Source organism: Excalfactoria chinensis, chromosome 8 (assembly GCF_039878825.1).
Source record: "Excalfactoria chinensis isolate bCotChi1 chromosome 8, bCotChi1.hap2, whole genome shotgun sequence".
Classification (NCBI taxonomy): domain Eukaryota; kingdom Metazoa; phylum Chordata; class Aves; order Galliformes; family Phasianidae; genus Excalfactoria; species Excalfactoria chinensis.
This window is the reverse complement of record NC_092832.1, coordinates 14,529,037-14,544,473: the sequence shown is the minus strand read 5'-3', so window position 1 is coordinate 14,544,473 and position 15,437 is coordinate 14,529,037. Positions and strand designations below refer to the sequence as shown.

The 15,437-nt window shown below is 44.3% G+C and overlaps 1 protein-coding gene across 3 annotated transcripts; it reads right to left on the bottom strand.

Moving 5' to 3' along the window:
• Nucleotides 1-3,774: 3,774 nt before the first annotated feature.
• Nucleotides 3,775-14,072, bottom strand: RNF2 (ring finger protein 2). 3 transcript variants are annotated; one of them, XM_072343585.1, is made up of 7 exons: nt 13,842-14,072; nt 11,010-11,098; nt 10,643-10,803; nt 9,678-9,893; nt 8,590-8,862; nt 6,955-7,126; nt 3,775-5,912 (listed from the first exon to the last, which is right to left on the bottom strand). In XM_072343585.1, exons 1-7 carry the CDS (start codon nt 13,849-13,851, stop codon nt 5,811-5,813), a joined length of 1,023 nt encoding a protein of 340 aa, XP_072199686.1. In that variant the 5' UTR covers nt 13,852-14,072; the 3' UTR covers nt 3,775-5,810. The 3 variants fall into 3 exon arrangements, with proteins under 3 accessions (XP_072199686.1, XP_072199687.1, XP_072199688.1); XM_072343586.1 differs by lacking the exon at nt 13,842-14,072 and adding an exon at nt 13,582-13,819; XM_072343587.1 differs by lacking the exon at nt 13,842-14,072 and adding an exon at nt 13,565-13,762.
• Between the last annotated feature and the right edge of the window lie 1,365 nt (nt 14,073-15,437).

The following is a 15,437-nucleotide window of genomic DNA, read 5'->3' as shown; positions in this document are numbered from 1 at the left end:
AACTACAGCACATAAATTTCTCCCCAGTCCAGGCTGAGTCCTCACTGACCTTGATTTTGCTGCCTTTTGCATTTGTCCAGTCACTGTGCCACCAGCTGTGCCAAAACGCAGCTATGTTGTTCCACACAGAGCTGCACCAGCTCCCAGGTCAGATCAGAGGCCCCAGCTTTCATCCAGTCTCTGGCGCCGCCCACTGACAGACAGTGGGTGGATTATTAAGAAGGAGGAATTTTCTCAAAGATCAGTTATCCCAAAGATGAAGTCAGCAATTATACATGTAGACATAGATGTAGACATCTAGATCAGAAAGCATGAGGGTGGAAGACTGCACAATCTTGAGGTATCGTGAGATGTCTTCTCTGTGCATTCAGACCATTTGTTTTGACATTAGCTCCAGAGTTCTTTGCTAATGAGCCAACCTTTGAGGATCCTCGGACCCTATCTCAAAGTTAAGATGGTGATACTACAGCCTACTGCCAGAGGCACTGAAAACCCTGCAGGCCGTCTTATCCCTGTCCTTGGCAACCTCTGCTTCCTGCCCAAGGTAGCTCAATTTCCTGTAGCTGTGTTTACATGAAATAAAGAGGAAACATTTTCTGTTTATATCTGCTGTTCTAACAAGCTCTGAGATGTTTATCACAACTGCTATCATTGTGCCCTCTCCTAGGCAGAGAGCAGGGCATGGCCTGCCACAAATGCTTACAGGTGGAACATGACCGTCACACCACAGGTGTCCGGGATGGGGAGGAGCTGTTCAGCCCCTCCTGCACATCCTCTCCTCCTTCTCGTCTTCTGGAGAAGAGTTTCCCTGAATGCAGACACCACACAGAGGAATGGCGATTCTACCTTGGGGATGAGCCAAGGCCCGGTGTTAAGCCACAAGATAAGCGAGTGGAAAAGGCTGGCCAGCCTCCTGGTTCAGGCAAGGCCTAGTAACAGTAGCCAAGCAGACACTAGTGCTAACCCTGCTCAGGACCCCAGGGGAACACACCACAACCAAAATCCCAGTGAAGAAGGTGGTCCCCACACAGCTTAGATCAGCAGCCCTTCCTTTCCTTCACTCCTTTCTAGGCTAGGGGGGAAAGCCCCCTGCCCGGAAGAAAGCAGCCAGCTGAAGTCGCTCTTTCTCGGCTACAAAATAGGCCGAGTACCGTCTTCTCAGAGAACCAGCAGTCGCCACAGTAGGATATTTTCTATCCAAAACATCACATTTTATCCAAGAAATAAGACATTCTCTCCCTTAAATAGCATGCTTATTCCAAAAATATGACATTTGCTTCCCACATTATCAACTAATATCCAAAATAATAGACATATTCTCTTTTAAATACCTCTTTCTATTCCAAATATAAGACATTTTCTCTCCATATTATCATCTGTTATCCCCAACAACTGACAATTTCTCCACTAAATCTCACTTTTAACCCCCAATATCAGACATTTTCTCCCCTAAATATCATTTATCATACCAAAAATCATTTTTTCTTTTGCAGGGTATAGTCTGAGGAGGCAAGGGCAGTGCAAGGACCTTTTCCCCAGCTTGGCTTTTCTCCTGAAACACCTTCCAGAATCCTTAAAGCAACCAATTCAACTCACCTGTTCAGCCCATAAGGTGCATCCAGCTCAGGTCCACAGCACAGCACTGTTTCTGACATGATCTCACAGCATTATCTTTGCAAAGGAAGGCCCAGAGCTCAATCTGCGAGTGCAGCACGCACAGCAGAGCACCAGGTCTGGTAACAAGCTGTAGTCCAGGCCTTCCCATTCCAACAATTGTGTCCCAAGCAACCACATGCATCCCTTCCATTCTTTCATCATAATCGAAGGCAAGACACTCCTACTTGGTCCAAGTTTGAAGAAACACAGGCCACGTTCCCACTGGCACTGTATTCAATGTGAAGCACTGGATCCCTTCCTCTTAAGTGAAGAACAACAAATTCCAGTCAGAAATACTTTGCAGAGGAATGATATTTCTCAGTTTTAATATGACCTGATCTGCAGTACAGACATAGAAAACAGGTGATCAGTGAGATCCCAGATTTGGTAAATAACCTCCCTTTTTCATATGCTACTCGTTCACCTTGGCTGAGGATCAGACTCCTAGACTGGCAATCAATCTCTGCTGAGCATGTCATGAGAAAGAGAACTAAAGTAGTGAACAGATACGTGTGGAGGTTAATTTCCTAACATTATTACTGTCAAACTAATGAAGGTGGCTAAGTGCCTATGGAGACAAAATTGGGCCATGCTTGCTAGGCCCCAAGTGCTCTATCTTTACAGATAATTCCTATACTGAAAAATCATGCCTGCTTTTGTATTGGGCCTTAACTGTAGCCTCAGGTTTAAGAAACGATAACCCCCATATTGGTAGGAATTGTAGGAAAGGTTAACTACAGATTTTAGAGCTGGTCTGAAGAAAATGCTATTCCAGTCAAGAAATGATTTTTCTTCCTTGTTCTCGCAAGCTCTGACTTGCATCTGGGATGCTGGGCAGAGTCTGTGGCACAGTCAGATGACTTGAGCTCCACTTCAGCTTCTCCTGAAGTAACAGCAAGGACACAGCAGGTCTGCTCCTCCGGGACAGGAAAAGCACCCTTTTCTGCAGAAGATGACTTGGAGAAGCTAATACTGGAGCTCTCAGGCGGAGATCTGGAAGGAATAGTGGATTTGGAGCCAGGGACGGATATGGATGAACTCCTTCAGTAACTCTCTAACATGACTGAGACCGTAACCAAATGGTATTTTCATAGAATTGAAGACTCACAGAATGGCCTGGGTGGAAAAGGACCTCAAAGATCGTTCAGTTTCAGCCCCCTGCTATGTGCAGGGTCACCAACCCGATAAGCCTGCTATGGAGTAGCCTTCCTCATCCTCTTCTTCCTTCCTTACTCAATGAGCTGACTCTCTTTTCCACTGTTTCTGTTTGTGGACAGGAGAGAGAAATACCAGCACAAGCTGATTCTCTCCTTCAGCCACAAGCCAGACTTTACCTGACAGTTCACATCTCAACATCCTCCCAAGCCACAGCTGTAAGAAAACATACGCAATCAGAACAAGAGAAGCAAAATGCAGACAAGTTGCCTACTAGGAAAAGGATTCAGGTTGAAAACAACTATATAAATACAAAGCATACTTGCTCTGCGTCCAGCAAAGTGAAGCTGTAAGAGCTAGCACAAAGAATCAAGCTGTTAGAAGAAACACATTCATTCCCTTGTCCTGTTTTCCTGCTGGTCATAATTAAGGTCCCTAACTCTAGGTGGCTTCCTTGAGCACCAAGACAAAGATCTTTATTTCGGTACAAAGAGATGAGCATCTGCAGCCTATAGCCTACATGACCCCATCACCACCAGCTTTGCTACAACTGTCCTGCTCTGCTTTCACTGCAGGAACTGAAAATCACTGCACCAAAAGCAACAGCTTTCTGCATGGAGTTCGGGCTGTGATGGTGCTCAGGGCCAAGCTCTCGTTCCATTTTGCTGGCCAGGACCAATGCACACAGATGTCATCCACATCTGCTCGCCCTTCTGTCTGGTGAAACAAAATTGTGGTGTGTATTTGTAACGTTTTTTCTTTTATTGTTAATTTGCAAGAAGAATTTCATCATGAATAGTGGATACTTGGATACTGGAACGTATCCATACCTAACACATTGTGTACTTCAAAACAAAAAAGAAAGAAAAATGAAAATAAAACAACACAAAAAAACCAACATGGCTTAACAAGGCAGAGCAGTGAAGCCATTTTGAAAATAAAACAGTTGATACCACTAGTAAGTCACAGTGCAACCAATGGTTTTAATCAAACAACGACGTTATATAGAATATTTAGACAACATAAATATTTTGTCAATTCACTACAACATGAACAGGAAAATAAAAGCTTCACATTCTCTCACACAATCTAAAGAACTGGGCACAAAGTGACAGATTATTCCTAAACAGACTGCTCAGCTCCACTGACAGCTCTCCTGCTCAAGAGACTGCATGTTACCTTTGCTGTCGCCCTGGGAAGGGGTACTGCAGCTGATCTAGAACTTCCTCACAACATGCCCAGCCCCTCTGGATTATAATTCAGCAGACATGCACTAATTCTCTGTATGATGCAACACTTCAACAGAAGGTAATGATTAAGTTATTTAATTAAATTTATTCCCCAGCCTTCCGGGGCCCAAATACTTCTATTCTACAGTCACAAAGAAACATGTGCTTCCAAGAGCCAATAATTACTCAAAGAAGACTTGTGTAGTTTTCATGTAGAGATAAAGCTGATCTGAAGCAGCAGTCAGAACGGACACATATTTATTTACAAGTCTGAGTCTCGACAAACTGAAGCAATAAAAGGGTCCTTCCCTCCCAGGAGTCCCCGAGCAGCCAAAAGCTAACGTACCACACGCCACATCTTCATTCTGACCGCAGGCAGGGACACAGCAGCCATGCCAGAAACAGATGAGGATGTTATTTCTCATCTATTAGAGCAACTTTTTTTTGCTTCTAGCTTCAGGTGCAAATGTGTGGAGGCTTCCTCAGGAAGTCTTACAGTACAGTCAATCTCTCATAACGCATTTCCAGTCAGGCAGAATGCTAGAGGCAAAGCAACCCCCATGACATGACCACAGCATCCAGTGCCAGGGAAGAGAAGTTGAACATGCACATGAACAGCAGCTACTGGCCTTCACACAACAGCCTACTGCCAAGTTTTAAAACTTGAACCTAAATTTAAGACACTAAGTGGTAAACTTTGTCAAGTACTAAAATTTTGTTCCAAAGTGCTATGCCACATTTGTTAAAGCTATGCCAAAAAAAACCAAGACGTAATCTTAGAGCAACTTATGGTTGAAGTCCTCCCTACTCAAACTGAAGCTGCGATAAGCTCACAGCTGGGCAGTAAGAATTCTGTAGAGCAAAACATTTCAATTTGCACTGTGTCACAGTGCTGGAATTTAAGGGATTTGCTTTCAAAAGACATTTAAGACGATCCTTTACGGCAAGTTCTGATACATTCTTAATGAAAATCTGTTATTATATGGAACGGAGTGGGCTGTAAAACTTCCATAAGATTCTTACTAAGTTTGTGAGGACAGGATTACTACTGCAACAGGAGTCGGATGGGAAGTCACAGCATGAACCAACATTTCTACACAGGGAAGGGTTTGGGGTTTGTTTGGCTTTGTTTTGATGGAAACATTTGTTAAAAAGCAAACCAACCTCAGGAATCACCTTGCACTGAAGCTCAGTAAGTAGCAAGGGTTTTAAAGTGTCAGTTTTCTCTCTAATAGCTATATTTGTTAAAATAAAAATAAAATAAAATAAAAATTGAATAATACATCTTTCCTAGGGAATGAGATCTCCTCTAGGTGCAAGATAATCAATCCATTCTCTACCATCTTTTATATGGATAACCATTAGCAAATTACAACATTCAACACATTCCTTGGCATATGTTACTATTGAATAGACTTACTTAGCCATCCAATGCTTAGTACTTCACAGAGGCTACTATAACCGTGTCAAATGTATTAGAAATCCAGATTTACCTGGATAAAATTAAGACATTCCAAACTGGAACACTCATTCAGTTATCACACACTGAGAACAAAAAAGCATGTCAAGCACTAAAGGAAAAACAACAACAAAAAAAAGTCTAAATTAAATACAATCAAGAATAACGTCTAATCATATTAATAAGTATACTGAGAGAGCCCGAAGGCATCACATATGTATTGTCCATAAAGATAATGACAGTGCCTTCTTTTAATATTGAAGAAATCATAGCTATAAAAAGAGAGTCCCATCTCAGTTTTCCAGCACAGCTTATTTATGTTCCTTCGTTGGTGCATAGTACAGTTCCATGGGCTTGTTCACTTTCCAGTACTTCTCACTGACCAGTTCCAAGGAGAATGACCCATTTAACACCTAGAAGAAAACACCAGAACAGATGTGAGAAGACCCGATAGTGTGCACAAGCAACAATCTATCAACAACCACTGACTTAAACAAGTCATTGATAATGTGGAAGAAGTTACTGACTAAACACTCATGGTCAAAAAGCAGTAAAATGAGCCACTAAATCTCACTAAAACAGCATGAAAAACAGCTTTGCTAATTGCACACGAAGTGCATACAGTTGTAAATGAAGTGAACTTTATGTTTCCTCTGTAAACAGAGAGAGCAGCAGGTGTATTGACAGCAGAACCATCTTTACTTTTTTTTCCTTAATGGCAACTCTATCATCATCATATGATTTAGCAGAGGGTTGTTAAAGTTAGGGTACTATGGTTAGGCTGTGGTTGGACTTGATGATCTTTGAGGTCTTTTCCAACTTGGGTGATTGTATGATCATGTTTGAATACTGTGCAAAATACACTGTCATGTAACACTGGTGTATCTCTTAACCAGAAGTTTCACTTCATTCAGAAAAAATGCCCAAGCACAAGGCAGAGCTCAGAGGTCAATCCAAGTGCAATACTACCTTCTGGTTTAGTCAGCAACGGAGAGGAGGGATTTCTTCCCTAATTAAGGCTCACAGTAGCCTTTTTATACCAGAGTATAATAAGATTACACCGCAGCGGAGTCCACTCAGTAGACAGCTCCTGCTTCTAGGCAGTGCTCTTCAAAGAGAGTTCTCAGGTGAAACAGTGTTTTCCCACTCCAATTTTAACTGCTAAATGAAAGGTCAGGTCCTCACTGAAGGAAGTCAGCTAATAGTTGCTGGCATCAATGTGCCTTTTTTTTTTTCCCAAAAAAAAATCATTGGTATGCCTTGTTTTTCTATTAACCAAGCTTCTGCTACATGCATTTTCCTACAAAACAAATTAATTGCTTCTGAATGAGCAACCTGGTGCCATTAATTTTATCCCTATGTCAACTCAGGAAAAAATCCAACTCCATGGATTCTAATCATATCTGTATCAGAGACGTACTGATGCTTAGTTTTCCTCTTAGAGCTTCCACTTACAGTGAACTGTCCATTGGCAGTAGCTATGTAAATAGTATACTGCTTCTCACTGGCCGTGTCAAGATTCATCTGGTTTGATTCGCCTCTGCTCCGAAGCTCTTCCAGAGCCAATCTCACAGCTAGGTACTTGGACAAGTGATCAACAGTGGCGTTGCCTGAGGTCTTGATGTATCTGCAACAGCAATCAGATAATCAGATGTTCAGATTAGAGATACAGGACAAAGACACCTGGAAGTCTCCCAGACATTAAGCATCACATGTGAAAAAGCCTGTGAAGACAGTTCAGAAGTGAGAGTACTGATTGCTTTCACCCTCAACAGGTAGACAGCTTAACAAATTATATTGTTCCAAAGAGTTCTTGCATCTTTTTCACTCTCCTCCAGTCTGACACAAACACTGCAGGAGCCTGCCCCAAAAGCTTTGCTTTCTCTTTGTCTTTCAGAACAACTCCCAGAACTCCCTTAGAATTCCAAACCAAAAAGAAATGCTGGATGAAGCTTATATTTAGTAATACATTTACTGATGCTACATAGAAATGTCTCATCAGAAGAGAAAGACAGGAGGAGATCTGAGGAAACTTCACAAGATTGCTCATTGCTGCGATCCACAATTTGCAGGCTGTGCAAACAAGACAATTACAAAGATAACAACAATGACAAACGCAGTTCCTATCACAAAAAGAAAGAAAATCAGTTTGGGCATTTGCCCCCCCCCACTCGACCAGTCACTTGAAACACTTCAATAACGTTTCCAGCCATCACCCTCACAGGAGGACCAAACCACAGATCTGAATACTTTTGTAGCTATGTTCTTCCCAAAGTATTACAGAGTTTACATTTGCGAGCACAATGCGGCCTCACCCTTGGGATACCTTGTGTGCTATACCTGCAGGGTCCTCAGATTCTTGAGATACCCCCACAAAGTGGGACGCCCTCCCAAGGGGTGTACTCCCATATCAATCACCATCACCCAACCTATACCTGTGGATCCACCCTCAGCGGGAGCACTCTTGCTCCTTCAACCCTGCATAGGATGTCTCTTCACATCCTATGAGTCCCTGTACCATACCTGGTCCATGCCAGAGCTCTTTCTCTGCCCTGCAGTAGATGCATTTTTGGGGCATGCCAGAAGCATCCCCTTGTCCAACCAGCTCTGCAGTCCAGCAGAGTTCTCCTGCCTGGCTCACCAAAACTGTCTTGCAGAACAAACTCTATAACCACAAGTAGTTGTCGAACAGGTACATTTATTTGGCCAGCTGGGTGCAGGGGGAATAACTCCTTCCTAGCCTGCACACTGAAAGCAGGTGAACACCCATATTTCTAGAGGGGATACATGCATACTCATGGTAAAAGGAGTGGTTATTACAATTAATTCTAGAATTAATTACAATACACCCCAAACTCCACCCGTCCTATTGTTTGTGCTCAACTACTCTTACAATTTTAACAGTATAACAGATCAGTCCTTTATTCAGTACCACCTATCTGACTTGCAATGAGATGAGTGTGTACGTTCAAACAGGAGGTGGTTCAACCAAAGCAAACTGATTTCTAAAAGCCCCAATAAGTTACAAATAGAAAATAAAAACAGTAGGGATTAAACCAGAATAATACATAGAAGAATAAAGCCATTTACCTCGTCTGTGCACTGTCATCATTCTCCATGAGGGTAGGATGAGGCCTGAAGACTAATTCTATTTCACTGGCACCATCCAGCACCGGATCTATGGCCACAGCTGCGTTGCTATTGTCCAGTTCTAGGCCAGAATCATCTGATGTTTTGGTCCTCTTATTACTAGGCCCTGCTTCCTGATTGCTGTGGGTTGAGGCATTGCTGCAGTGTGAACTGTCACCGTTATCTTCTGCTCCACTGCCATTTTCAATCTGTTGTTTCTTGCCCCTCTGTAACCTGGTGACAAATAGGTAAAAATAAACACTGATCCTCACTCAGAACTCATCCAACCTGTACATCATCTCTCTTCTCAGTCAGGCCAGAAGCTTGACCTCACATGAACTATGCATTCACAAGCACAAAATATTCCAGAGATACTTAGACTTAAAAAAAACACTTAAAAAAAACCCCACACATTCTATCTAACTAAAAGATAGCCATACACAAAACCACATATTTTTCCCCATTCCTCAAGTGCATTTTAGGCATGGCATAAGTTCATTTTAATCTTCATTCCGTTAATTTTACACCCTAACAGACAAATATATTAATCAAAATTCACACATGATTCATAAATCACGAATTCATATGTGATTGAGAACAAGCACAGTTTATCAGAATAAAGTTTGGGGTCTCCTTTCCAACTCCCCCCTGCAGCCTTCTCCTCCCCAGTCTCAAACAAGCCTAACTTCTTTAGCCATTCATCACAGGAGAGGTGCTCTAGCCTACTGAGCATCTTTGTGGCCCTCCAACAGCTCCACATCATTCTTGTGCTGGGAGCCCCTGGCAGTACTCCAGATGGGGTCTGATGAATGACGCCTGTAAATTGGTAACACAACACCTGGCTGCCAGCGAAGTTGCAGAGAGTGATACAAAGTTTCCTGTTCACTCATACAAGAATAAAACTAATAACACTTCTTTAACAAAAGTTGAAAGCTACTTTGGCAGCCTTCAGAGAGGAAGGGAAGAATCTCTTCCTACACTGAGAGTGAGGAGGTGGCATATTGCTAGCATTAAGGGAGACAACATGAACAAATTATGTGACTCCATACCTGTTCATAGCCTGAATCTTTAGCCCTTCCTCAATGCTGTGACTTAAAGCTTGCTGGTTATTGTGTTTACTGATTCTTGCTAGTACTCTCTCCTGATGTGCTTCATATTCATCACGGCTTGGATATATTTTACTGATGAGAGCATCAAAATTGGGATCAGGTCGCAGCGATCTTTTTGACACCAGCTTTTTACGACACGTGGGACATTCTTTGTTGCTAGATGTGAATAAGGAGAGGGAACAATATTAAGTCTGTGCCAGTGACAGAAGTCAGTCCTAATGCTGCAACTGCTAGAGAAAGCACTCATCATGACTCAATTATACAATAAATATGGAATGGGGCTTCTACCTTTTGACAAATCAGATAGTTCAAGATACTTAGAACAGAAAAATAAAAAGTTATAGCAAGGAGATGTTTCAAGTGTATTTATTTAAGGTATGTTTAAGCAAAATGTATTTTGACTGAAGAATCAAGGAGTTTGATGCTACAATTCCCCCCCACTCCCCTCCTTTAATCTTCCAGCTTTATTTTTTACTTAGAAGTGTTTCCACTTCTAGTAGAAATTATATTGGAAGGTATAGTCCTTCATAGGGCCTGCAGGATGAAACAGAGGTAAAGGAACCCATTTCTGTGAGAACTAAAACTCAGTCTCACCCTTCCCAACATTTTGTTCTAGTTTATTCATAAGGTTCACACATTTTGTTTTTCCTTGTAAAAGGAAGAAGCCTCAAGAGCAGAAATATCACTGATTTCTTTATTGAGGACAGTTCTTCTTGTTTCTCTTTAACGAGGAGAGTATTTTTGCTCATTGCTCAATCAGTATTTCCACAGGCACAGTGAATGCAGTGTGAACACTGCAGTGATGGCCATTCTCAGAAGCAGCAGCACCCAGGGCGTAAAGGATTCCTTGATCACACTTTCATCTGAAGGGAAATCCCTTTTCCCTGTCCTGCTATTTTCCATACCCGCTCCTGAGGGCCGTGATGATACAGTCAGCACAGAAACGATGCAAACACTCTTTTGTCGTCATGGTATTTTTTAACATATCCAAACAAATGGGACACATGAGTTCACTGTGCAGGCTCCTGGGTGACACCACGATTTCCAAGCCATCGGTGATCGCTTCCTGGTGCAAAACAAAGTAAAAGAGTTCTTTAAGGAAATTGCACACAGAGGTCGCACGTGTTACTACCTTCAGACAAAGGCATAAGAATACAGCAAGGAACGTATTCAGCCACATCAGGAAAGGAAAACCACTGACCTCGAGTTCCGAAAGGTATAAAGAAAATAAAGACCAAACTGCCCAAAGGCCAGCTCTTCAGCACATATTACCTGAGGTGTTCTTTGCAACTCATACAAGCTTAGTTCCCAGGTCTTGCTTAAAGGCTGTGTCCCGTTGGTCTGCACAGCTTGAGACATGGCTGGAAGCAGAAGAGAACAAAATGGTACAGTCAGAAGCGCCTGGCTCCAGAACCAGCTCCCCTCTCTCCCAAGCAGGCCTTCTTCCAAGTTATTTGTTCCTCAGGGCCTCCAATCTTAGTGCCCAGAAACACAGCAGGAACCCACAGAGGCACTGCAAATCCCTGGCACTGCCCCACTCCAGAAACACTGAGGGAACTCCCCAGCCATGAATGCTTCACAGAACTCCATTTGGGCTGTTAAGCACAAGTGAAATGGAACTGAAAGACCCAGAGTGTGGGCTTGGCACAGGGGTGGCACTGGCAGCTTACACAGGATATGTTCTCACACACATGCACCCCAGTCAAATAAGTTTTTTTTATTGCCTTTTTATTTAAACCTAGGCTTGTATTTCCAGCCCCTTAGAACATGCATTTAAAACTAGATTACAACATGTAATTCATCAGGTTCTACAGGAAAAGGGTCAGCCTCTCTTACTTGATAAGCTTTAATTAAGAGCAAGGAAAGCAGCCCCACAAAGATTATCATATCTATTCTTTCACAAGCTCATGTATTAATTTTCTCACCTTACAGAAAAAGTAAAAACAAAGCCAAATAAGAAATAAAGCCTGACATAAAGTAAGCCTCGGAACTGCACAGAGTCAGCTACCTGGTCATCTTTCTCTTTGGCATACAACATATATCTATCACATTACATTAATAAAATGGCAGGAAGTCACGGATTTCTGATGAGTTTATGTTGTGGGAGGAATTGTGAGAATATCAGGTCAAGGAATAAACTTGTTCAGTTCTTCCAGGGGTATGTTCATTAGTCACAAGGATTTGCTCACCCACTTAGCAGTCAGGGAACCGAATCACAACTAGCGGCGACCTAATTTTCTGGGTAACAACAAAAGATGACTTGTTGGTTGTTATCTTCACCAACAAACAGAACCAAATTCAGGCTCAACAATGCCCATTCTCCAGTCTCTTTCTTTGTATCATTTCTAAACTGCTGTCCTAGTCAGTAAAAATAGGTAAAGGGCATTTAAGTAACAATGAAAAAGCAAGGGGGAAAGAAAGAGAAACGTTTAAGTGAAACTGAAGAAATTGATACATGCCAGCATCTTCTTCACATTTAAAATAGACAGCTGTGTTACAGATGCCCACCACACTCCTGTTTCATGATAAAACAGACTCAAAAGCACCAGAACTCTGCACTGGTCATTAAAGATGCTCAAGCATGTCCCTCTGCTCCACACATTGCCAGACATCCCCCTAGGACACACAGGGGCACTGATGAAGTAACTGCATAATTGCATCCTGCTGTTATGAAGGTGAATGCAGAAAACGAGACATTTCTTAAACACCACTCCCAGAGCCAATCATAGAATCATAGAATGGCCCAGGTTGACAAGGACCATCTATTTTCAGCCCCCCTGCTATATGCAGGGTCCCCAACCAGCAGACCAGGCTGCCCAGAGCCACATCCAGCCTGGGATTGAATGCCTGCAGGGATGGGGCATCCACAGCCTCCTTGGGCAACCTGCTCCAGTGCATCACCACCCTCTGGATGAAAATGACCTCTATGGAAGCCCTAGGGTTACTTGAGTCCCAGCACTGAAGCCTGATGAGGACGCTAAGCTTGGTACCAATAGTGCGGTAATAATTCTTCCCACCTCAAAGAACTGACGGTGCTGATCCCTCACGCAGCCTATTTCCAATGTTACCAGATTCTGCTCAGCCACGTCCTCAAACCAAACAACCTCTATCACAGCTGACAAGCTGAACGCCAGCTCTGATGTGGAAGAACGTCATGATGTAGAATATTGACAGCACAAAACCATGACATCCTCTCACCAGAAAAGTTTCTTAATGAAAACACAGGTGAATACAAACCACGGCACCTCTTGAGAGAACTCCCATGACAAATCAGCGCCTCATCACTGAATGAATGGCACATTCGATTGAAGAGCTCTCCCCAAGCAAAAAACGATTTCATCTGCACACCAGCAATTCCCTTTAATCCTTAAAACCCCGCATGCAACTCATAGCTATCATACAGATGGAGCTGCGGCCGCTTCTGCACATGGCTGCGTTAAGAATTAACAGACCGAAAACCCGCATTTCAGAGACTCGGTCGTTTGAGCCAATTAGGCTCCAAAAGCAAACAGCTTACGGCCAATAACCCACATACAGGGCCCAGGGCTCCCTGCAGGTCCCACAAAGGGCTCCCCGCAGGTCTCACAAGCGCAGCATTGGTGGAGACAAAAGGTCCGCAGGCAGAGCCGCAGGGAACCGCGCACACCTTGCGCACAGCGAACGGATACCGCCACCCGCACGGCCGGGGGCTGCTGGCTGTCGCTATGCGCTTCAGCCCGGTGCCCGGCCCCACGGGTTGGGGCAGCTCCCGGCCGCCCCCAGCAGCAGGCAGGCAGGCAGGCAGCCTTCGTCCCTCCTGCCCGCCGCCGCAGCCGCCCCGCGCTCACCGCTGCCGGCCTCCCACCTCAGACTGCCGCCGTCCCCTTCCACCGGCGGAGAAGCCGCAGTCCCGCTAGCACAATATGGCGAGCGGCAGTTCCGCAATGGAGCTCGGGAAATAGAGGGGAGTTACATATTCATGGCCGGGGCTGAGCAGGGGGAGCGCGATCGGAGTTGCCGGCGCGGGGCCGCTCGTTGCACTCCTCGCCCGGCGGGGCTCCGCTTTCCCCACCTCCCGTGCTGCAGCTCCGCTCCCACCCCCTGCGCCCGGCCGTGCGGAGGCACCTATAGGCATCCTCTGCGCGTCTGCTCAGCCTCCAGCTGCCATCTGCCTGCCCTGGGACAGAGCCGCTCTGTGCGGGTCCCTGCCCGGCTGGGGGAGCGTCCGCCGCCCAACAACTTGAAAGTGCCCCTTCAGCAGCAGCGAGACGAAATAAGCGTCAATCCGTGTATCCTGTACGTTGAGAAGGTGTAGGGGGTTACTCTGCATACTCTTGTTAACAGTTAGTTATGCTTAGATGTATTACACATCCAGTGACGTAGGCTTAGTATTTGTTCCAGTGATGTGCCACACGTTCTGGACTCTTGTTTGTGTGTGCGTTGAAAGCAATTCGGTGTGTGTCAGAAAAGGTCAGTAATCTTCTGTCATCTAGAACTTTTTGGCTTTGATTCACCAGCAATTTCATCTCAGATAGGGCAGTATTTATTCCTCTTGTCCAGCTCATTTCCACTCCATGTTGTAACTGCTCTAAGACGGAATGCTTCTAGGCTGGGAGAGTCCTTCACTTTCCAACTGAGCATTTTTGTTCCCTTTGTGGGAGTTTAGAGACTGTGTGTGGCTGACACACGACCACTGACCTTCTTTATTGCATGTGGCTACAGGAGATGTATGAGCAAAAGGCCAAACTTCCACGACAAAATTCCTAAGGTGCAAAGGATGTGTTAACACTCAAAGAGACTTGTACTACTACGTGAGTGATGATAAGGGGAAGGTCAGAAAGCAGCAGCAAAGAATTAGTTTCCATATGAGGGCAGGAGAGAAAAACACCCCCTCAAACAAAAGAATTATAGTGGGGACACTGCAATGGGAATTTCTCTACTCCTACTCTTGAACAGAATGATTCAGGCCCATTACATTTTCCAGGGTGCCAAATTACTGGGTCTAAACTTCATGGTGTGAGCTGGTAGCAGAGGGAAAACCCACAGCTGAAGCACTGGGGTTTGGTGCTATTTATTGTGCTATTTGTCATGGTTATGTGGGGGCTTCTGCAATTGAGCAGTTATTCCAAAACAATTACAAATGAATCTTGTGCTTTGGCTTAACATTCCTCTGTAAGATTTGCAAAAGATGACTGATGGGGAACAAGGTCAACCTGGGGACGGGCTTGAGTGATTGCACAAGAACTGATAGACAACAACAGCCGAAGCAACCAGAGCAGAACCATGTAACAGGGATGTGATGAAGCATCTTGCCAAGTGCCCTCTGATGACATGAATCATGCAAGGGAGGTCTCTGAGGGTGGGTAGGGGCATGCACATGTGGGGTTGTGTTATTGGGTGTACAGGGATGTGCATGTGTGGAAGCCATGATGGTACATAAGCAGCGTGACACAGCAGTACATTTGAGAGCTGACTCCACAGCATCCGTGTTTGTGTCTATGGTCCTATAATAAAGTTGTTTCCTGCACAGATTAGCCGTGTGTCAACACAGCAGTAAGAAGTGGAGCAACATTTGCAGGCAGAAGCAGTGCCTTGCGTACTTGAGATCTGAAACCAGAAGGAACAAACTTCAAACTAAGTGTAAAATGGAAACATGGAACTTACCATTTGGTGTTTGTACACTGAAGGCTTGGCTGGCAGTTGGTTGCTCTGTTGCTGGTC